This window comes from Spermophilus citellus (assembly GCF_964194105.1).
Source record: "Spermophilus citellus genome assembly, chromosome: 10".
Taxonomy (NCBI): domain Eukaryota; kingdom Metazoa; phylum Chordata; class Mammalia; order Rodentia; family Sciuridae; genus Spermophilus; species Spermophilus citellus.
The window spans coordinates 66,417,286-66,440,388 of record NC_138197.1 but is presented as its reverse complement, the minus strand read 5'-3'; the positions used below and the strand labels follow the sequence as shown (position 1 = coordinate 66,440,388).

Sequence of the window (23,103 nt, the reverse complement as noted above, 5' to 3'; positions counted from 1 at the left end):
AGTCCCCAAAACAGAGCTGCACAGAGCAGATCTCAGGGAGGGCTGGCGACGTCTGCGGGTGTAGGATCCGGAAGAGGGAAGGAACCTCTTGGGGCGGGGTAGGGACAAAGGATTTCCAAAGATTCTGCGCTCCCAGCTCCCCCAACCACTCCGGTCCCCTTCCCGCCAACCCGGGCCGTCTACCGGCCACCCAAGGAGCCGACACGCCGCTCCATCCCTGCCCGTAGCTCCAGGCGCTGCCAGCAGCTTTCTGGGCTGCATTCCCGCCAGTCACTCCTGCGTCCATCCTCAGGCTGCATTCTTCCCACAATGCAACTCCTCTCGTTTCTTAGGCCCTGGCTGGTTCTGGCGTACCCCCAAATGTAGCCCTCCGCCCCAAGGGCCCAGCTTTCCTTTCCTCCGCGGATGCCCAGTTGGCCGTTCCACCTTCAACCCCAAAGGTTCCCATTCTCCAACCACTACCGCAGCCGAGTTTGGAGCACGCTGCCGGGCCCCAGGAGGGCGCGGGGCAGGTGTCCTGGCAGCGTGGAGCCTCCACTCTCCTAGCTTTCATCAGTAAGCCCCTCACGCGCGCGCCCCGCATCCTCCCTCATCCCTTCCCCCGAAGCTCAGTAGCCTCCAGCCTCGGTCACTGCAACGTCAGAGCTGCTAGAGGAAGGCAGAAAGGCGCGGCCGCCAGCAATGACACCATGTGACAAGCACCACTTAGTGACACGCAGCTTTGGTTGAAAGCGGGCGCGCAGAAGGGGAGGAGACGGTGGAGGAATGGCCTGACTTTCCCCGTTAAAACATCTTAAGCCCCAGACTGCAGAAGGACCACGCGCCTCCCAGTAGGAAATGACTACGGCTCGAGACCCTGAACGCCAGAGCGTGTCGATGTAAGTGAGAGGCTGGCGATAAGAGTGTGGGTGAGGGTTGGTGGTGGCGGTGGCTGGGGGGCGGGAGGAGATTCGAATTCAATCAGCCAAAAGGAAGAGAGCCAAAAGAACGCGGCCTGGGGCAGCCACGCCATTGCGCCTGAAGGTCGCTGGGAACCTCCGCCCTTCACCTTCCTCCGAAATCTGCCACGCCAAGCTTCTCAGCCCAACCCTCGCTGATTTAGGACCACCTTTTTTCCCTGCCCTGGGAGCCAGACCTTGACACAAAGGACATCAAACAGCAGTTGGGAATATCCGGAAGGGCGGACACTTTGACATCGCCCTTTGCCACCTTTCCCTTTATTTCCCGAGGTAAGGTGATTATTTTCACCCTAGGGAGGGCTGGGGGAGCGGCGGTAGGGAGAGGAGTGATGGTTTGAGCCGCGAGAGGAGGCTGAAACGTAGAAATTCTCCCAGCATGGAAGGAGGCAAAGCGCGGCTGCGCCTGATGTCTTCAGATTTTGCTTTTCGGAAAGGAAAAGTCCTAGTCCCCTGCTCTTCCCTGAGGTGCGGCAATGCGAGGAAGCGTAAAGGTCCCTGATTTCACCTTTGAAGGGGCTGTGGCTTACTTTTTTGATCTGTTTCTATGGTGGCAGAGTGTGGCGTCAGGTCTGGTTACATTTCATTTGGTTCAGCGACCACGCAGGTCTGAAAGGAGAGAGCAGACAATGTGAGGGCGCGGAGTGCCCGAGAAGTATGAATCCCCTTGGGGGGGAGGGTATTTCCTGAGTCGGTAGGGCCCCGAGAAGCGCGTGTGTTGTCCCCAAGGGTGCGGTGGGCGGCTGGCAGGGTCTAGGTACTGGCCACTATTTAGGGAGCCAAGCCGCCGAGCAGAGTAAACAGGAGCACGTTGGCCGCCCCTCCTTCGCGCTTTGCGGGTCTCTAATGAGGACAAGTAGGAAGATGCGGGGGGGGGGGACTATCAAAGGATGCTGGTAGTGACTCATTGTCTTTTCCCGCCCAGAAGAGATTCTTTACAAAATGGAGAGAGAGGGCAAAAGAGGTAGTTCTTTTCCGAGACCGGGATCCGCTGGAGCCGGCGGACAAAAGGCCACCGCTTGAGCCGGGCCCCTCGCGGATTGTGCGCCCCTCCAGGCTCACCTCCTCCCCCCACCCCATCACCTCTCTCGGGTCCCTAAATGTTGCCACAAAAGGCCGTTAAACTCTCAGGCTTCCCTCCTGGAGGAAAACGCGCCTTCGATCTTGCGTGCGCCCCGCCCTTGTCTCCCCCCCCAAATAATCCGCTTCTCTGCGCGCCTGAGCTCTGAGCACCCACTGGGACCCCGCAGGCGATCGCGATGCCTGGGCGCCGCTTGGTTGCCGAATCTCCAGGCCCTGGGTTTCTTCTGAACTGTAGTCACTGAAAGCACGAGTGCATATGGCGGCAAAAGGAATTTCGCGGTAACCGCGTCACGCCGTTCCCAGTGCCTTTCACAGGCTGCCTTTGGCCTGGGAAGGTGGTGCTAACAATTGAGTCCTTTGTGTCTCGCTCTGCGGCGCGGATCTGGAGTTTTTACGAGCCTGTTTCTTCCGTGGAAACCTAACTGCCGCCGGGATCGCGTACTTTTTTCAGATCAGTCTACCGTGATGTACGTAGTAAGAGTGGAAAAACCCGGCCGCTGGGAAACTGTATTCATTTGCATTGGGAAGGGGGTTTGACATCTCTGCAATGAGTTTTTACATTTTTGAATGTAAGGGGGAGTGGGACGTTAAATGTATGGTTGGCAGAATGTGGGGCCTAGCGAGGCTGTAATTTGTCACCTTGATAGAAGAAACTGTGCAACAAACTCGTGCTTTTTCTGACGTCAGAAGGACAACGGAAATAAAACCTGAGCCTGGCAGCTGGCTGGCCTCATTGTCAAATATCTCACACCGGGTGGGTACTCCTGTAATCTATGCAAGACAGTCAAGTGGAGACACTGATCTCGTGTGGGACCCCTGGATTTTGTTTCAACCCCTGCCTCAAAATGGCTTTGCTCTTGAGAGTCTCTTAAGTTCTCAGTATGTTGCTGTGAGCAACTGGAAACCGGCCTATTTTGATTTGAGGTCTTAATCTTGATGAGGTTTATACGCCTCCCCTCCATGTACTGTATGCAATATATTATGAATATATGTTTTCTCCTGAGGGGCTCACTATGTAGCTGGTAGCAACTAACAAGATCAAATTTCTGCTTCTGTGATGCTTCCGTTCTCATGGGGGAAGCACACTATATGCATGCATGTATAGATACGTGTCTGGCAATGAAGAAACAGGTCTTGAGATAGAGTGACCCACTAGAAGGGCCCTAGTGTGTGGAAAGGTGACATCTGTCCTAAGACCTGAGTGATGAGAAAAGATCAGCTGTTTGAATTATCAGGAGAAGTCCAGCAGAAAGAACAGCAAGTACTTCCTTATTATACTCTGCTTTGCTGTAATGTAATTCAGCACATGAGGTCAATAGATTTTAAAGGTGTTTTTTTATTCTTTAAACATATTCTGTTGCATATATATGTGCACACCTGTTTATCCTACTTTTTTCCTCTCTCTGGGTGATACTTGAGGGCAAAACCCATCTTACTCATTGTTCCCCTAATGTCTAGCACATAATAGTTGCTTAATAAGTACTTGCTGGATTGAGACCTTAGTCAAGCCATTTTATCCACCTCTTTATGATATTGTTAATCATCCCTTCCTTTCCATATCCCATTATCTGTTCCTTACTCCTAAGTTTGAAATATTGGGGTTTTGCTTGTTTGTTTTTTGTACTGCTTTTCTTTCTTTCTCTCCATCATGGTCCTGGGGATTGAACTGAGAGGCACTAGACTACTGAGCCACATCCCAGTCCTATTTTTTTTTGTATTTTGTTTAGAGACAGGGTCTCACTGAGTTGCTTAGTGCCTTGCTTTTTGCTGAGGCTGGCTTTGAACACACAATCCTCCTGCCTCAGCCTCCCAAGCTGCTGGGATTACAGGTGTGCACCACCAGCGCCTGGCTTTTTTTTTTTTTTTTTTTCTTTCTTGTATTTTGAACCAGGGTCTTGCCAAATTTCTGGGGTTCTGGGGCTGGCCTCTAACTCTCAACCCTCTTGCCTCAGCCTCCTGAGAGTCTGGGACTATAGGCATGTGCCACTGTGTGTGGTTTTGCTTTGCTTTTCTTTTTCACCAACTCTCCTTTTTTGAGCTGTGGCTAAGCCCTAGCAACTGCCTCTCAAACTTGTCCTCTTGTCTTCATCCTCACTGCCCAAGTATAGGTCCCTGTCACCTGACCTAGATGTAGCAATTCAACTAGAATGTTGGACTATGAGAATCACGAAACAGAATGGAAGAATCCAGTGGTGGAGGGAGTAAGATGCAAATTCTAGGCCTGGTTAGGAGGGAAGGAGCCAACAAGTGAAGAGGAAGAGCTTCCCAGCCGGCCTCCTTCATACTAAGCTCTGCTCCTGTAATTCAACCTGGATACTCCCATGAGATTTGTATTTTTAAAACTCAGTTTACTTTTTTTTTTTTTTTAAGACCTTGCTTCTAAGAGCCTCCAGTGGCCTACAAATAAAATCTAAATTCCTCTAGGAGGCAGGCAAGACCCTTCATGTTCTGACTCCTCCCCTTTCCCTCTCTCTCCCCAGGTTCCCTTTCTCCCAGTACAGGCTCACAGTACACCCTTCTGTCACTTTTCTTCCTCAGTAGCTATGTGGATTCCAGACTGGAATGCCAACTGAAGTCATCATTTGTGACAGCCTAGCCAGATGCCATTCTTCTACCTCTTGGAAGAAGTGTTTGCTGATCACTTCATTGACTTTTTTTTGTTGTTGTTAAGGATTTGTTGATCCTCTACTATTTGCATTACTGTCACCCAGGTCGTGCATTACTGGGGTCTCATCAGGTCTCAAATTACTAGCCCCAAGGACGACCTTAGCATCTCTAAGTTTCAGTGTTTTTCAGTTGTTAAATAGGGATGCAGATGATGGTGGTAGTGGTAGTGCCCATCTTATTGAGTTATCCTGAAGATTTAATTAAGATAATGGATGTGATGTGTTTGGCATGGTGTTACCACTTCATTTATATTAAAGTAGAAAGGACTTCAGGTTCATCATCTTTAAGGAGAAGTGGGGAAAGTTGACCAGTGATGTTCCCCTTACCTTTGCAATTCTGTTTAATCTTTTAAAAATGCTTTTCTGAAAATAATATCCTAATGGAGAACTATCTGAAGTTTTCCAGTCTGTGACGTGTGGGGGTGGGCATGGAGGAAGTATGTACATAGAAGTAGGCACATTCAAAACTGTATGATGGACTTCGGAAAAAGACATCTTGCTAGGCTGACCCTAACTTGAATCTTTTAAAAACACTGTTAAGCTTACTAGTAGAATTTGATTGCATATTCATTGGTTTTCTAGTGATAATTTATGTATCAGGATTAGTTATCAATGGTAATGAGCTCAATGACTGGGAAAGCAGAGTGGCAACATGGTTTGGGGGAACTAGCCCTGGGTCTGCAGTCAAAAGACTGTGTCCAGCTACAATGTGTCCTCCTTGCCAATAACTATCTGCCCAGTCTTGGGCAACTCATTCAACATTTTTATACCTCACTTCCCATCTGCCCAATGGTAATAACAGTATCTGAGCTGCCTGCCTCACAGAACTGTGAAGATATAATGAGAACTGAACAGAGAAAATCCTTGAACAAGTAAAAGAACTATTCAAGATGATGGTCATCTGGAGGTCAAGCACACTGCTAATCTGCAGGTTTGGGGAAGGGTTTAGATATTAGTGATTCTCAGCCCTGGCTTCACAGCAAACTCATCTGGGGCCTTGTAAAAACCTACCAATACTCAGGCTCCATCTCCAGAAATTCAGATTTCATGTAGAGTAAAGCCCAGGCACCAGATTTCAGAAAAAAAGGGGGAAAAAAAAAAGGAAGGAAAGAAGGATCACTAATATGTGGTGGTTTCTATTTAAAACAAAGCAAACAAACAAAATCAGAAATTCAATGAGGACCTCAGTCTGTTGCTTGATGAAGTCTTAGCAATGCAAAATTATGAGCTTGACTAACTTTTCCCCTTGATTTCACCAAGCCACCCAGTTGTTGACCTCATGGAGCCACAGCCTTGGGTTACAATTTATAACCTGAATTTTCCCAGGCGTAAAAGCCTGTCCAGTAATACAGCCAGAGCCACATGAAGATTTAATGTGGATCTCAGTTTCCATCTCTTAGGCATGACGAAGAGGATTAGAAAAGAAGGGACACAATGGAAAGGAGAAGGAAAGGGATATGTTGTGCCAGGCTGTGGAAGGAAGAGACTGGGTGGAAGAGAAAGGGCAGAGTGGGGAAAAGGTGGAGTTTAGTTTATTGAAACGGTGTTTGTTTAGGTTGCAAACTGGTGGTTTAGGGCCAAATTAAACCTGTGGACATGTTTTGTGTGACCTACACTTTCTTTTGAAATTGTTTGGAGTTCTTTGCCAACATTGAAAAATCAGGATTTCACTTAATATCTGGATTTCTGGCATGTTTTGAAAAAAAGAAAATTAAAAGATCTGGCTCATGGTTACTGCTAGCTGGGGGGAAAGAGATGGGATACTTGTTCTTCAGTTCTTATGTCCAGTTGGCTTTGCTCATTTATCTTGCCTGCCCAGACACTAGCTAAATTTGTTTTTAACTTTTTTTTTTTAACTTTTAATCTAAATCTGTAGAGTGGATTTTTGTTTTGTTTTGTTTTTGTTTGTTTGTTTGTTTGTTTTTTGATACTGGGGATTGAATGGGGGTAGGGGCACTTAACCACTGAGCCACATCTCCTGCCCTTATGTTTTTGTAAATTTTGAGACAGGGTCTTGCTAAATTGCTTAGGGCCTTGCTAAATCTCTGAGGCTGTCTTTGAACTTTGATCCTCCTGCTTCAGCTTCCTGAGTTGCTGGGATTAAATCTGTAGATTTTAAGCCTGGTTGCACATTCAGATCCCCTAGAAAGCATTTAAAATACCCATGTTTGGATCTCATCCTAGACCCATTAAGTCAGAAACTGTGGGTATTTGTTGTTCCCTTATCACTATTTAAAAAAAAAAAAAAAAAACTTCCAGATGTTGAAAGAAACATCATTCATTGTTTAGTCTGCACAGGCTTGCCTCAGAATTGAGGACTACTTATCTACTAAGTCAACTATTCAAAAGAGGTCCATCTTATCTTTTTTTTTTAGAATTCTTTTTTTTAAAAAATATTTATTTATTTTTTAGTTTTCGGTGGACACAACATCTTTGTTTGTATGTGGTGCTGAGGATCGAACCCGGGCTGCACGCATGCCAGGCAAGCGCGCTACCGCTTGAGCCACACATTCCCAGCCCCCATCTTATCTTTGAAAGTGAACCATTCAGGAAGAGTCTATATAATCAGAGGACTTCAGAACTGGGGGAGATATTTGAGAAAGCATCATCCATTAATCCAACCTTCCTGAGACCTGGAGAGAAGAAAGGAATTGTTCAAACACTCCATCACTTGGTTTTGAATTATGGAGTGTCTTTTGTTCCTTTTTTTTCTTTTCAATCCGGATACATTTTTAAAGGTTTCTTTTTAGAAATGATCCTCTTGATATATAACCACTTCATAGTGCTTTAAACTTCTCAATATTTCTATTTTTCCTAGAGTATTTTGTAAATGTCATAGCTTAGCTAGGACTTAAAAACTAACCATCAAAACTCTTATTCATTGTTTTTAGTTCTAGAACAGTCCTTGACCAGAAATGTCATCAGGACAAAAACATATAGATACAAAGAAAAAATTTCACAAAGGCTGAAATATTCCATGTTGTTTCTACTTCATAAGTTTTTAGTAATTATTGAAATCCATTTTCAGTTAATGAGAAATGCTTTTAATTTTGTTAGTACATAGACTAATATGCTCCCTGTTTAAACGAAGCTTCAAATGCTATTGATTTTTCAATGTAATATATGGTCTGTACTCCTACATTCAAAGTTATGGGTTGACTTAATTTCTGGAGTTTATCATTATTTTCTCTCTTGAAATCAGAATAGTTCCCAAACATCTCAATATAGAAAGGTTAATTCCCAGATGTCATAGGATGGGCATATTCATAACAGATTTTTCCGAGGAACTTGAATAGAAAAGGAATTTTGGAACAGTAAAAACAGGTATTGGGTCATTGGACAAGATAGGACACAGTGGGCAGTCTGCTCCTGCAAGTTAGTGGCTCATCTCCAGGCCCCTGGCAGAAATAGTCAGTGCTCATCCCCCATAAGTTTCCTATAACATCTTCTCACCCTCAGCACCGCCACTGACATTTTGGACCAGATGACTCTTTGTTATGGATGTTTAGCAGCATTCCTGGATTCTTTCCACTGGATGCCTACTGCACCCTCTCACTTGTGACAAGTAAAAAGGCCTCTAGACTTTGCCAACTATCTCCTCAGTTGAGAACCTCAGCTTTAATACAACTCTGTCTCTGGACTTTCATAAATCATACCAGCAATTCCCAAACGTACCAAGTTCAGTGGCCTGAATATTTGTGACATGTACTTTACGTTTATATAGTACTTTACAGTTTTAAGTGTATTTTTTTCACCTAAATCCCACATGCCCAGGAAATTCAGTAGAGACGGGGCTATCCACGTTGTTCTTGTTTTTGTTTTGTTTTCCTACAGAGATTGTGTTTGAAAGAATTGCTGAATACATTGTCTGCGGGCAGATGATCATAGCTTTCTTTTTAAATTTCATCCTTCTTTTTATTATTAACACATGTCTACTATTGCCATGTGCTAGGGATCCAGGGGAACTGTGGTCCCTGTTCCCAAGGAGTTAAAATGGTAAATAAAACAATTATTAAAATATATGGCAACCCTTGCTGTCAGCCAGTGCGTAATCTGCATAGCAGTGTTGCAAGGTTTCCTAAGTAAACAATCAACCACAGATTGCTCATTGGTGAAAGGCATGATGGAGCAGGAAGAGTAAACAGGGATTGACTGGACATTGTTAGACAAAGCCAACAAGCTAGGCTTTGAAAGAAACGTCATTCGTTGTGTCATTCATTGTTTAGTCGGCCCAGGCTTGATGGGAAGGTGGGAGATGTGTTCAGAAGCAGGAGGATGAGGAATGTAAAGCAGAAAGCTGCATGGGAACAGAATCTCTGAGGGAGTGGAGGGAGCGCTAGGTTCCAATGGGATGTGGTGGGAAGGAAAGGGGAAGAGATAGTGATGAGCAATCTGGGCTTTGCATTCTAGGTTCCAGTAATTAGACTTCACCCTGTGGATGTGTGGAACAGTGATGTTTGGCAAGTTGGGAAGAAAAATGTGCAAGACACTCATTTTCAGGAAGATTTGTCTTCTACAGATGGGAGAGGGCCTGGGATTGGGAGGTGGAATGGAGGAGAGTGACTGGGGCCACGTGAGGGTTGTGGGACTGCAAGGAAAGGGAGGAAGAGATGGGACAGGATGAAGGAAAGTTGGCAGGACTTGGTGACTGATTAGATAGGAGGTTTGTATTAAAGTGTTAGCCAGGTTTCAAGTCTGGGTGACAGGAGAATGTACATTATCTTAAACAGACATAGAAAAGCTGGCGCGTGAGGTCGGTTTTTCACGTGTGGAGTCCAGCAGGCAGCCTGAGAAGGTAAAGAATTTGTGGAAATTTTTTTTCTAAGCAGGAAGAAACCTGAGAGATCATCTCTCCCTCCTGCCCTCTCATGTTACAGATGAAAAAAACACGGGACACGTTAAGTGGTATGATCATTCTCAATGAGTATTTAAGAGGGAGATCCTATATCATAATGCAAAGGAATCCTAGTTGCATAAAATGGAAAAAAGATCTGAAAGATGCCCTTGTGGGATCTTGAAGTCCTAAAAAGGAAAGAATTTGGAATGTGTGGAGCAGGAAGAGTGGAGGGCCAAAGAGCCCTTTATTCTGGGAGGAAGAAGGGAGTTGGCAGAGGAAGTAGCCAGGAAGGATGCAGAGAGAAGCAAGGTGGGAGAAGTGGGGACTCAGAATGAGGACTGGGAAAAGCCACTTGTCTTGGTTAGGTTGCAACAGTAAGAAACATAGTCACAAAAGTAAGTGCTGCCCATGGACTAAATCATGGAATCTTTGTGACTGTTCAAGATGGGTCATACTTCCATTTTACTGATGAGAAAACTGAGACAAAGAGAAGTTAAACTACTTGCTCAAAATGACACAGCTCAGTAGTGGAGGAGCCAGAGAATACCAGTCAAGCATGATTTCAGGGGACAGATGAAAACCAAAGCAAGGAGTTCTGAGGCTGTTGGCAGTAAAGGGGGGGTGTGTGGTTCAAGGTTCTAGACAAGGTTACTTTGCAGATAAGGAGCTCAGAGAATGAAAGACAGGCCAGGGAAGCCAGAGAGGGCAAGCCTTAGGCAACAGGAGATAAAACACTTCTGAGATCGTTTGCTGGCTCCCAGCCTTTTCACCACTAAAGGCTGTTTTTATTATTACTTAACTCCCAGGTTTCAAAGAGTTTGACTAACAACTTTAAGCTTTTAATTGAGGTACAAATTATGTACAATGCAATGTCCAGATCTCAGGTATAACATTTAGTGAGGTTTTTTTTTAAGTAGTTGATGGACCTTTATTTTATTTATGTATTTATATGTGATGCTGCGTGCCTGACACACATGAGGCAAGTGCTCTACCACTGAGCCACAACCCCAGCTCCACATTTAGTGAGTTTTCATCATAAACTTAATATGTTATTTCACTTCCCAGTTTTATTACCCCCAAAAATGTGTGAAATTGCCAATTAGAACCTAAGATTATCACATCAGGCTGATACAATCTAGCTAAAAGTGAGGATACCTGGCATGGTACCCTGTTTAGCCTCTCTGAGGCTTTGTGAAATATATCCATATTAGCACATAGCTATATCTACATAATGTCATCTAAGAGTGCAGATATCTAAGGACCCAACATGTATGAACAAACTCAGTCAGTTATGGGAAGAGATGGCCAGGAAGAACAGGGCCATTTTGGACTTTATGCTTAAAACTGTCTCTTTAAAAAAAAAAAAAAAATATATATATATATATATATATATATATATATATATATATATATATTTCAAATATAAAAAATGACATTTTCTTCTTTTTTTTGTGACAAGAAGATCTAAAGTCTGCTTTTAACAAAAATCCCCAATCTAATACAATATAACTCTCATCCTCCTGTTGTACATTAGATCTCTAGACTCCTTCTTCTTACCTATCTGCAACTTTATATCCTTTGGCCTACATTTTCCCATTCCCCACTGGCTCCTGTAATCATTGTTTAATTCTCTGTGTATGTGTTTTCTTTTTTCTTTCTTTCTTTTTTTTTTTTTTTTTTTTTTACTTTCCACGTGTAAGATCTTGCAGTATTTTTCTTTCTATCCCTGGCTTATTTCAATTAGCATAGTGTACTTCAGGTTAATCCATTTGTGGCAAATGACAGGCTCTTTTCTTCAGGCTGGATCACATTCCACTGTGTGTGTGTGTGTGTGTGGATAACAGTTTCTTAATGTATCCATCCATCAGTGGACACTTTTTTTTTTTTTCTTTTTCTCCATATCTTGACTCTTGTGAGTAAGGCTGGAAAGAACATGTGAGTGCAGGTATCTTTAAGAGGTGGTGACTTCATTTCCTTTGGGTACATGCCCAGTAAAGGGATTGCTGGGTCATTTGGTAGTTCTATTTTTTTTTTTTTTAAAGAGAGAGTGAGAGAGGAGAGAGGAGAGAGAGAGAAATTTTAATATTTATTTTTTAGTTCTCGGTGGACACAACATCTTTGTTGGTATGTGGTGCTGAGGATCGAACCCGGGTCGCACGCATGCCAGGCGAGTGCGCTACCGCTTGAGCCACATCCCCAGCCCCGGTAGTTCTATTTTTAATTTCTTTAGGAATCTCAATTTATGTTTCCTCCAACAATATACGAGGATTTCCTTTTCTCCACACCCTTGCCAACCCTGGTTATCTCCGGAGGTTTTGATGATAGCCATCCTTACAGGTGTGAAGTGATAGCTCCTTGTGGTTTTGATTTGCATTTCCCTGGTTAGTGACCGTTGGGCACTTTTCATACACACTTGGTCACTGTTGTGTCTTGTTTGGAGAAATGTCTGTTGTCTCAATACCACTGGCCAAGCTATCAAAGTTGATTTTGGGGAGTTGAGCCAGGAGAGGTATGGTCGTATCAGTTCTTAAAAAACAACAATGACTCATAAGATATTATAAATTTTAGTCTGTATAGCTACATATGTAGTAATAGTAAGGAACTGTTATTTTTTAGAGGTTTTTTTTGTTGTTGTTGTTGTTTGTTTTTGGTACCAGGGATTGAACCCAGGGGCACTTTACCACTGAGCCATATCCTCAGCCCTTTTTAAATATTTTATTTAGAATCAATTGTCTGGCTGAGTTGTTTGGGGCCTCTGTAAGTTGCTAAGGCTGGCTTTGAACTCATGATCCTCCTGCCTCAGCCTCCACTGGGCTTACAGGCATGTACCACTGTGCACAGCTTGTTATTTTCTAGGTTTGAGAGTAATATGGTGGTATTGTTGAAAATGACAGGCTTACCTTTTAAAGATAATGCTGAAAACTTCCAGGTGATGGTGGGTGGGGATAAAAATGTAGCCAGACTGCCCTGAATTGAAAATTGTTGAAATTGGCAAATGGTTGTTCATTATACTGGTCTACTCTTGTATGTATTTAAAATTTCCCATACAAATTTTAAAAGAGAGGTTGGGAGAGTAATTCAGGGGTAAAGTATGTGCTTAGCATGTACAAGACCCTGTGTTCCAATCCCTAGTACCAAAAAATAAGTAAGTAAGTAAATAAATAAATAAAAAGAAGAATAAAATTAAAGATATCAGTCAGGTTTTAGCTGCATTTAACTGAGATTTTTCTATGATAAACCAAAAAAGTTTAACAAGGAATTAAGAACCTATAAAATTGCAGATAGAGGAGGCGATAGGCTGGGTGTCTAAGAATAGTTACCATAACTGCACCATTCAGCTGGCTGACTAAGGTCAACTGCTAATTGTACCTACATCAGGAAGTCATAAACTAGGAAGCCACTGTTACCATTGCATGCTCCAGGAACACATCACTCAGGCCAGATCTGACAATGAGGAATCATGACTACAGCTGTTGACTCTAGTGCCACCTACTTGCTATACCTGCTAGAATTGTTCTAGCAAAATGGATGCCTTCTCCCGCCACTACCACTCTCTGATGGTGAAATCTAATCACTGCTAGATCCCTGGCTGTAAGAGGGTGTGGGAAATGGAGTTTACTTCTTCCTACATGTTGTGAACTTTACTAGAAAAAGGTGGAAACAACTGAGTTGTCCATCCCACCACATACTACCATTCCCACCACACATTCCCACCACACAGTACCATCCGCAGCTGGTGTATTGGCACTGTTTCCAGTGTAATCTTAACTGTCTTTACACACAGTTCAAGTCCTGTCTCTTTAGAAAGCCTTACCTGACTTCTCCAGGCCCTATTTATTTTTCCTCCTTTTCTACCTTCCTGACTATTTTCCTTCCTTCATGCACCCATGCATGTGTGTCATATGTGTGTGTATGTATGTCTCTGAAACTTTTGTAGACATAGTCTTTGTTCTGCCATGTAATTTGATCTCTATCATGCAAACATTTTTTTGGCATACCATCCGTTTATATGGGATGCCGTGCTTGCTTCAACAGGCGTTAAGTGACTTAAAGCAAGACAAGTTTGTATTTGTTCCTTCCTTGGGTATATAATTCCACATAGAGAGTAAATTTATGTATTTAACATTAGTACCATTGTAAAATGTACCAGCAAGTGTACCCGGATAATCATGCTTACCTTAAGTATCTTACAAGATTGTGGTATGGATCAGAAGTGTTCTGTGCTGAGTGAATTGTAATTTGTAACCTATTATAAATGTTGAGAGATAGTAATTATGATTAGGTTAATGCCAGGATTTTCACACGATGACCCCAGCATGCCTTTTAATTAATTGTATAGTTTGATGATTGTTTCTTATCTTTCAGTGAAAATGTAGTTCTTTGTTTTTTAAATTCAACCTGTACTTTCTGTCTCTCTGGGTTGAAGTCTAGGCTCAGGCCCCATCTCCACCTGTCAGTCTTCTTTCCACCAAGCAGTCTGTCCAGCGATAGTGGGTCAGATGTCCATTTCTGGCACAGTCAATCAGTTAACCAAGCATATGTAGTAATAGCGTAGACTTGGTTTACTGACAGAACTCAGGATAGAAAATGGTATCTTGTCAAGTGAAAAAAATACATATATATTTTAAAAGCTTAATGATTGGCATGATTTCCATCTTTGTAAATGTATATGTTTTTAAATTTATACTCATTCTTTCATTTAACAGATACTTACTGAGTGCCTCCAGTGTGCCAGGCAGCGGATCTATGCGCATAGAGGAACCTTGGAATGCAATACAGCAGTACATATCCAGTGTTCATCTCTTCTTGCTGATTTAACAGGTGACTTTTTTTTCTTTTTACCTGTTTTATTTCATTTGCAAAACCATTTTTTACAAAGACCTATTTGTTTATTAATAAAGAACTAATATATTTTTTGGGGTGGAGGGAGTGGTACTGGGGATTGAACTCAGGAGCACTCAGCCACTGAGCTACATCCCCAGCCCTATTTTGTATTTTATTTAGAGACAGGGTCTCACTGAGTTGCTTACCACCTTGCTGTTGCTGAGGCTGGCTTTGAACTTTCCATCCTCCTGCCTCAGCCTTCTGAGCCGCTAGGATTTCAGGCGTGCACCACCGCACCCAGCAAGAACTAATGTTTTTTTTAAACATACTTCTATTCATCAAAATGCTTATAAGATGCCATTCCATGAAGAAAATAGATTGAAAACAATCTAAAATCCACAATGTTAAATTTAAAAGGGGGGTGGAGGGAGGTGCAGTGGCACCTGTAATCACAGCTACTTGGGAGGCTGAGGTAGGAGGATCCTGAGTTCAGCCAGCCTCAGCAACTTAGCAAGGCCCTAAGCAACTTAGCAAGCTCCCGTCTCAAAATAAAAAAATAGAAAAATGCTGGGGATGTAGCTCAATGGTTAAATACCCCAGGATTTAATCCTTGGTGCCAAAAATAAATAAATAAACAAACAAATAAATAAATAAATGGTGGGGTGTTGTAGAGGTGGATAAATTGAGAAGGAGAAAAAGGTGGGGAAGAAAAGGTGGAGAGGAAATGCATTAAAATCCAACAGTGGCCCATTTTTAGGGAATACGATTTCTTTTATGATATTGTTCTAAAGATTCTCGAGTGAGCCTATATTGCTCTTAGAAAACGATTTTTTTCAATGTTCAGTCCAAAGTTACTTTTCCACAAAGCTCCTCCAGATGCCTGAATATGACACTTTTCAAATTTTTTTGAACCATTCCATCACTTAGCACTCAATAAATACATTGAATGGATAGTGTTTCCCAAGTGTAGCCTCAGACATGGTGATAGGTGTCACTAACTTTGTTTTTCTCTTCATATTCCAGAACAAGTTAGATTTCATACAGATTATTTTATAGCAAAATTTATTCCATATGATTAGTTCCTACTGACATTTGTCTAATATTGACCTGATTTTATGGGCCAGGTTTTCTGTAGTCTTTTGTCTTTAGCTCATTTCTTTAAGTAATTAGTTACATGTGTGCTGTTTATATACTTACACACAAACACATATATTTGATATGAAAGTTTAAATTCAACGCTGAGCACAGAGGCACATGCCTGTAATCTCACTTAGGAGGCTGAGGCAGGACTATTACAAGTTCAAAGCCAACTCTGGCAACTTAGTGAGACCCTGTCTCAAAATAAAAAACAAGGGCTGGGAATATAGCTCAGTTGGTAGAGTGCTTGCCTCACATGCACAAAGCCCTGGGTTCCATCCCCAGCACCACAAAAAAAGGTGGGGGACAGGGAGCTGGAGTATATTTTAGTAGTATAGTGCCCCTGGGTTAAATCCCCAGTACTGGGAAGGAAGAAAAAGAAAGCTTAAATTCAAACAGTAGTCTCCAAATCTATTATTAATCAACCTCTCTTCACCTGAGAAAATTTTTGTCTTGTGCCCTACTTCCTTCCAGTTTGAAGAGAGAAAAAGACTTCTTAACCCAGATTGGAAACTCCAAGCCTGCATTAGCTTTCTGTTAGACCTGTAGCATCACTTCAGTGGCCTTTGAGGTAGTCATGCAAGCACAATCAGTTTGGCAAGAGTCCTAGAAATTACCCGGGCTAGCCCTTCTGAATAGCTTTCATCAAAGGGGGCCAAGAAGTGAGAGTGGGGTTTAAAGAATTTCAACTTTTGCTGAGTAAAGATGGTGGGGACCATTGGTGCTGTGTGAAGGCACTAGAAGCAGTTAGAGCCAGGCTAGTAATGCAGCCAGATCAGTCAGCTTCAGGCCAGGAGGAGCAGGGTTCAGATTTCTCTGTCTTGGCTTCCTGACTTCCAGGAGTGGCCCTGCCCTGTAAAAGGAAGAGGTTCCTGCAACATGAGGGATTAGAAAGTATGTTGTGAAAATTTAAAGGACCCTGAAACCAGGGAAGTCATTCTAGATAGGAGGCCATGTAAAGGAAAAGGAATATTTGGCCTGGATATGGAAAGAGAAGAAGGGAACACCTGAAAAGTATCATTCTAAGGTACTTTCTGTGGGTCCTTAAAATATTATCAATGAGTAAAATGCTTGCTGCGATATACTAGGATGTGTAGATGGGCGTGATAAAGTTCTGACTCTTAACTAAGTTAGAGTCATCTTACGGAATTCAGAATCAGACAAAATATTTTGTTGTTCAAGATGTTTGCCATTTGGAAGTATGAAAAACCAAAATTCCTATTGACATTCTGCCTCATTCGTGGGTCCCCATTATGTCACTAAGAATCCCAGTGAAGCTCCCTAGTGTTTATTGGTATTCACCTCTCTGGCCACCTTCTTTCTGACTTGTGATGCAGTGCCCCAAAACTCTTTCTTCCTCTTCTGGATATTTTATTGGTGACCTTTCAGAAATCTAATCCATGATCATCCGTGTAGGATAAAATGTGAGTTCTGATAGTCTTTCATTTCTGATGAGGAAATAGAGTAGCAGGTGGACTAGCCAAAATCCCCTGAGTATGAGTTTTTAATTCCTTAATTCCCTGACAGTGGAGTGATTTCACTGAAGAGATTGATTTAATCTCTTGCAGTTGATGGATAAACTATTTGCTAAATTTCAAAACAATATCTGTCTTTTGCTTGGTTGGCCACCAGGTTGAGTTGTCTGTCAAGCTTTGTTGATGCCACTTGAATGAGGATTTGCATTTTTATTTAACTGGAATTGCTACATTCAGGGTGCTCTGTGCCTGTGTAGCCTGCACTCCAGCTATATTATGTGCCCTGTGATCTGACACATTAAAATAACTCGGTTTCATTTTAAACACACGATTTCATAAAAGAGTATCTATATTGCCTGGAGCTGATAAGGCATTCCTCTAAATGTGAACATAAAGGTTATAGGATATGACTCATTTTACAGTTAAAAATAAAGGGGAATTTATGAGAGGCATAAACTTTACAGGTAGGCTTCTATGTTTTGATGTGCAAAGATTTGCCTTAATGTATTCTACTAGCAAAATGTAAAAGTTGCATTATTAGTAAATTTACTATTTACTTATAATAGTTCATTTTTCATCAGTGGTATTTTTCACATGATTAAGTCTTTTTTAATTTTGTTATATTTCAGGGGTATCACACATATATATTTGCTGCTATCTGCTACTACATACACTCAAAACGAGAAATTTGGACTAATTGTTTTGACTACAAATAACTTCTAAACATGATGCATTTCAAAAGTGGACTCGAATTAACTGAGTTGCAAAACATGACAGTGCCCGAGGATGATAACATTAGCAATGATTCCAATGATTTCACCGAAGTAGAAAATGGTCAAATAAATAGGTGAGTATTTTTCCACCAATATTTTCAATCCAGTGAAAGAAATGGCTTTTAAAAATTATTTTGGTTTTCCATTATTCGTTTGAATTATTCATTACTAAAGTTATTCTCCATTTGAAGATGCAATTTGAATTTCTGATGTGACATCTGTTGGGCATAGTCTGCAATAGCAGATGAAGCAAATAGGAAAGTAATTTATTCATCTTTTCAAATCTTTCAATTGAGTCTAATAAAAATGTATAAATACATTGGACCCCAACCAGCCCAAACTTTCAAAAGCTCTGTGCTGATGAATTAGACTGTTGGAATTTCACTGCATCCCATATCTGAATATGTACTACACTCATTGGTACACATTTGAATCAAGAAGTGGTCCACGTTGCATTTGCCAGTGAACCTATGTTAAAACTAGAATTATGTCATCATTATGAGCATCATTTATAGTGTGGATTTTAAATAATAATAACAATAATTGTGCCCATTTGCCATTATGAGAGTGTATTGTAGAGAAATGGTACATGAGGAGAAAGAAAAATAGAGGGGCAGGAGGGGAAAGAAGGCTGGCTTGGAAGCTCCCACCACTAGATGTGCCCTTGGGCGAGTCCTCCCAACGCTTGGGTCTCTTAATTATAAGAGCAGAACAAACAGTATGTCTTTTAAATGATTTGAGACATTTTCTGACTTACTGATTTTTTAGCTGGTTTATGTGGATCCTTGGCAGGAAGTGGTACGGCTTGAGAGTTAGTGGCTTAGCCTCCTGAAAGTCTAGCAGAAGGAGAGTGGTATGTGTCAGACTATTTATTAGAACACCAATAAGTCACTTTGGTAAGGTCAGCAGGAAATTGGGGTAGGGGGAGATAAGAGCATTTTGTAAATTAACCAGATATCATTATAAAAATCTTTCTGGTAGTCTGTTCTGTGTTCTCAGTGAGTAACTGAAAGCCCACCAAAGGAATTAGCTGTCACTTAGAACACTTAGAATTTTCATTTTTCCTCTCTAAAATGAATATTAAGTCCTCAACTCAGGCCCTTTTCCTTAATAATCATGTAAGTATTATTTATTGTGTTAGATGATGATTGTTATTATTAGACTCAAGTTTACTTTCTTTCATTTTTTTTTTTTTTTGAGTCATACTAGCTGCCAGTTCTTGAATGCCAGGTATTTTACATGATACCATATACTCTTACAACTGTGATGCAAGGCGAGTTGTCTTCTGCAAATGAGGAAAATTTTAAAATTCAGTTTACAAATAAGGAAGCCAAGGCTCAGAGAAATAAAATAACTTTTGCATGGGCACATACAGAGCTGTCTAGGTCTGTGTCTTTCTGCTCTTCCCTCTGCCTCTGGTTGTACTTGGGTGTTGGTTGAAAAGCTAGGTTAATGGTTCCGTGCCATTTTGTGCCCTTTACTCCTGGAATGTTATGTAGTCACTGCTGACCTTCACTGAACAGTCACAACTGGGACATTTTGGTTTTTAACAAATCTTCATTCTCATAGCAACATAGCCTCGACATCATTTATAACATTCAGTTTAGAATCTGAACTTGATTTTTTTAAGTTTTACTTACTCTAACTGTTAAAGTTTTAGGTGATTTCCATTTGCAGTAGGTGAAAAAAAAAAAAAATACCCATCCTCATCCCAGACTTGGGCCCTTTGCCCACATGAACCCACTTCCCCGTAGACTATGACTCGGCCTGTGAGCTGGTTCAGAGCTGTGCTGACCACTGGTTTTGTAGACTTTGGTTCCACTGTTTCCAATGCATTCTGATGCTTTTCTTTCTTTCCTCATTTTATTTCCCTTCCTTCACTGACATAGTTCACAAATCTTTTTTTTTTTTTCTGGCTCAAAGATAATTAAATTTAAAATAGCATATGATAACACTGAAGCTAATAAAGGTAACAAAGCATAAAACAAACAAAAAACTCTGCCAATCTTAAGGCCCTCAATGGGTGACCTGGCTTATTGCTGGCATATTCTAGTAATCTATGGTTTCTGCAAAAGCTATACCTGAATACTTTTCACTCCTTTTGTAGCTTTCTCACATTTGTGGGAAGAAGGCAGGACCAGTTATATGAACCTAAAAAACCCACCCCTTCCCAAATAGTGAACTGCCAGGTAATAGCGACTCTTTTTAAGATGCTAGAGAAAATGTTGAAAACAGATTAGCTGGCATCTAGTTTGCCTGCAAACTCCTCACGGGGATACAATAAGAATATTATTATTTTTTTCAGTTTCTTTTTTTAATTTATATTTTTTCTTTATATATGACATCAGAATGCATTACAATTCACAATAAGAATTATTTTTAAGTTTAGTTAATAATAGAGTAGAGCCAGGCATGCTCTACTCTGTTATTATAGAGTAGAGCTCTATAATCCTAGAGGTTTGGGAGGCTGAGGCAGAAGGATGGCAGTTTTGGGACCAGTCTCAGCAATTTAGAGAGGGTTCAATCCCTGCTACCAAATTAATGATGATGATGATGATGATGATGTAGTAGAATCCCAGCAGGGTGGTGCACACCTATAATCTCAGCAACTCAGGAGGCCGAAGCAGGAGGATCACAAATTCAAGGCCAGTCTGAGCAATTTAGACCCTGTCTCAAAATAAAAAATAAAATGGACTGGGACTGTAGAGTGCTTGTCTGGCATACGCGAGGTCCTGGGTTTGATTCCCCAGTACTGAGGGGGAAAAAAAAAGTGAAAACCAAAAGAGAGCCATTTGAGCATTAAAATATCTACAGTTATTCCAGTTCAATGTTTTTATTTTATTTTATTTTATTTTATTTCATGCCCTAATTTGGGGGTTTAATCCTAGAAATCTCTACCTGTAATGACAAAGCTTTCGAAATGTCTACTAGATCAGGGCTGTAGATAGTTTGATGTGCACATGAAACATTTAGAAACCTTGTTAAAATGCGGACTCTGATTCAGTAGGGCTGGGTTGGGGCCTGAGATCATGACTCCTGGCAAGCTCCCAGGTGATTCCCAAACTGCTGGTCTATGGACCGTACTTCTGAGTAGCAAGCTTTAGGCTCCTTTGAGATGTGAGCCTCTTGAGAGGGACTGTCTCAGTCATCTCGTTCTTCCTTGTACTGATCATTATACTAGACACAGGGGGGACATTCCAAATAATTACTTTTTGAATGAAGGGTGTGGGGTGGTGGTGGGGGGGATGAAGTAGATGGCTGTGGAATTAGACCTGTATGGAATCCTGGCTCTGTCATAGATCTATGTGATCTTACGTGCTAAGCTCAGGCCCATCCTTGTAAGACAGAAATAATGGAATTGTTGGGGAATGTGTAATGTAGTACTATTTTAGGTTAAGAACATAGGCTCTGTAATCAGCCTGCTTAGGTTCAAATTCTGGCACAACAGTTTTAGTAATTAGCAATGTAACTTTGGTCAAGTTATTTAATTTCTCTAAAATAGCACGAAAACAGTACCAACCACGTGTAATTAATGAAAATAGATGAGAAAATCCACCTAAAGTACTTGGCACTGTGTCTGGCAATAAAGCCTCTTAGTATGAGAAAAGTCTGTCTCAATAAAGCTACAACCCTCTTTCTTTGGCAAGGACTCCTTTTTCCTCCACCCCAAAGAGCAACAATATTGCTTTAGGTTTTGGATGGCTGCTGGTTATTGCTCTCTTAAATTTGTTGAAATATTTGTAGATTATCCTAAGTGTATCCAGAATACTCTTCAAATATTTCCATACTTATCTGCTACTGTTCTCATTTCTATCTGTGGATAATCATTGTTGTGAACCGGGTGTTATTTAACAAAGACTTTCATTAAGATTTGTTCTTAAAAGAACTTGAGGTAACTCCTGTCATCGTACCCTAAATCAACCTTTTTTGGTCTTTATATATTTTTTGGAGTTCATGTAGTGACTTTTTTTTTTTTAAGTCACCAAAGAGGACCCTTGAAAAGTTCTCTCTTCTTTTTTCCTAATATATTTTGTATACTTAAGGGAAGAAGATTCCATAACTTCTTCCCATATTCAGTCAGAATATTCTTCCCTTGCTTCTGTCTTTCCTGTTACAATTAAAGTCTCTTTTCTCCATGTTTAGTGGGGTTCGTTCACCAACCAAGGCTTTCCTGCTTCTCAATCTTCTCTTTAGATGCCTCTGCTATTTCGTTAATTCTTTCTCTTCATTTTTCTTTCTTAGTTTTTTTAAATTTTATTATTTTTTTTATTGGTTGTTCACAACATTACAAAGCTCTTGACATATTATATTTCATACATTAGATTGAAGTGGGTTATGAACTCCCAATTTTACCCCAAATGCAGATTGCAGAATCACGTCGGTTACACATCCACAATTTTACATAATGCCCTATTAGTAACTGTTGTATTCTGCTACCTTTCCTATCCCCTACTATCCCCCCTCCCCTCCCCTCCCATCTTCTCTCTCTACCCCATCTACTGTAATTCATTTCTCTCCTTGTTTATTTTCCCATTCCCCTCACAACCTCTTATATGTAATTTTGTATAGCAATGAGGGTCTCCCTTCATTATGCAATATTCCTTTTCTCTCCCTTTCCCTCCCATCTCATGTCTCTGTTTAAAGTTAATCTTTTCTTCCTGCTCTTCCTCCCTGCTCTGTTCATAGTTGCTCTCATTATATCAAAGAAGACATTTGGTATTTGTTTTTTAGAGATTGGCTAGCTTCACTAAGCATAATCTGCTCTAGTGCCATCCATTTCTCTGCAAATTCTATGATTTTGTCATTTTTTATTGCTGCATAGTACTCCATTGTGTATAGATGCCACATTTTTTTTATCCATTCATCTATTGAAGGGCATCTGGGTTGGTTCCACAGTCTAGCTATTGTGAGTTGTGCTGCTATGAACATCGATGTGGCAGTATCCCTGTAGTATTCTCTTTTAAGGTCTTCAGGGAATAGTCCGAGAAGGGCAATAGCAGGGTCAAATGGTGGTTCCATTCCCAGCTTTCCCAGGAATCTCCAAACTGCTTTCCAGATTGGTGCGGCCGCACCAATTTGCAGTCCCACCAGCAATGTACAAGTGTACCCTTTTTCCCACATCCTCGCCAGCACTTGTTGTTGTTTGATTTCATAGTGGCTGCCAATCTTACTGGAGTGAGATGGTATCTTAGGGTGGTTTTGATTTGCATTTCTCTGACTGCTAGAGATGGTGAGCATTTTTTCATGTACTTGTTGATTGATTGTATGTCCTCCTCTGAGAAGTGTCTGTTCAGGTCCTTGGCCCATTTGTTGATTGGGTTATTTGTTATCTTATTATCTAATTTTTTGAGT

General features: G+C 41.4%; 1 protein-coding gene across 5 annotated transcripts in view; it reads left to right on the top strand.

Annotated features, from left to right (window-relative positions):
- The first annotated feature begins 722 nt into the window (after window positions 1-722).
- SLC38A1 (solute carrier family 38 member 1) overlaps window positions 723-23,103 on the top strand; it is a 72,095-nt gene continuing 49,714 nt past the window's right edge. For 2 of the 5 annotated variants that reach the window (XR_014024243.1, XM_081311720.1), the window contains exons 1-3: window positions 723-878; window positions 14,249-14,363; window positions 17,608-17,825. Coding sequence is in view for 4 of the 5 variants with exons in the window: in XM_081311720.1 (XP_081167846.1) it covers window positions 17,704-17,825 (122 nt within the window). In the remaining variant the exon portion in view is untranslated. Of the gene's footprint in view, window positions 879-1,102; window positions 1,230-2,384; window positions 2,507-14,248; window positions 14,364-17,607; window positions 17,826-23,103 lie in introns of those variants that run through there. The other 3 variants (XM_081311722.1, XM_081311721.1, XM_081311723.1) reach the window with 3 other exon arrangements.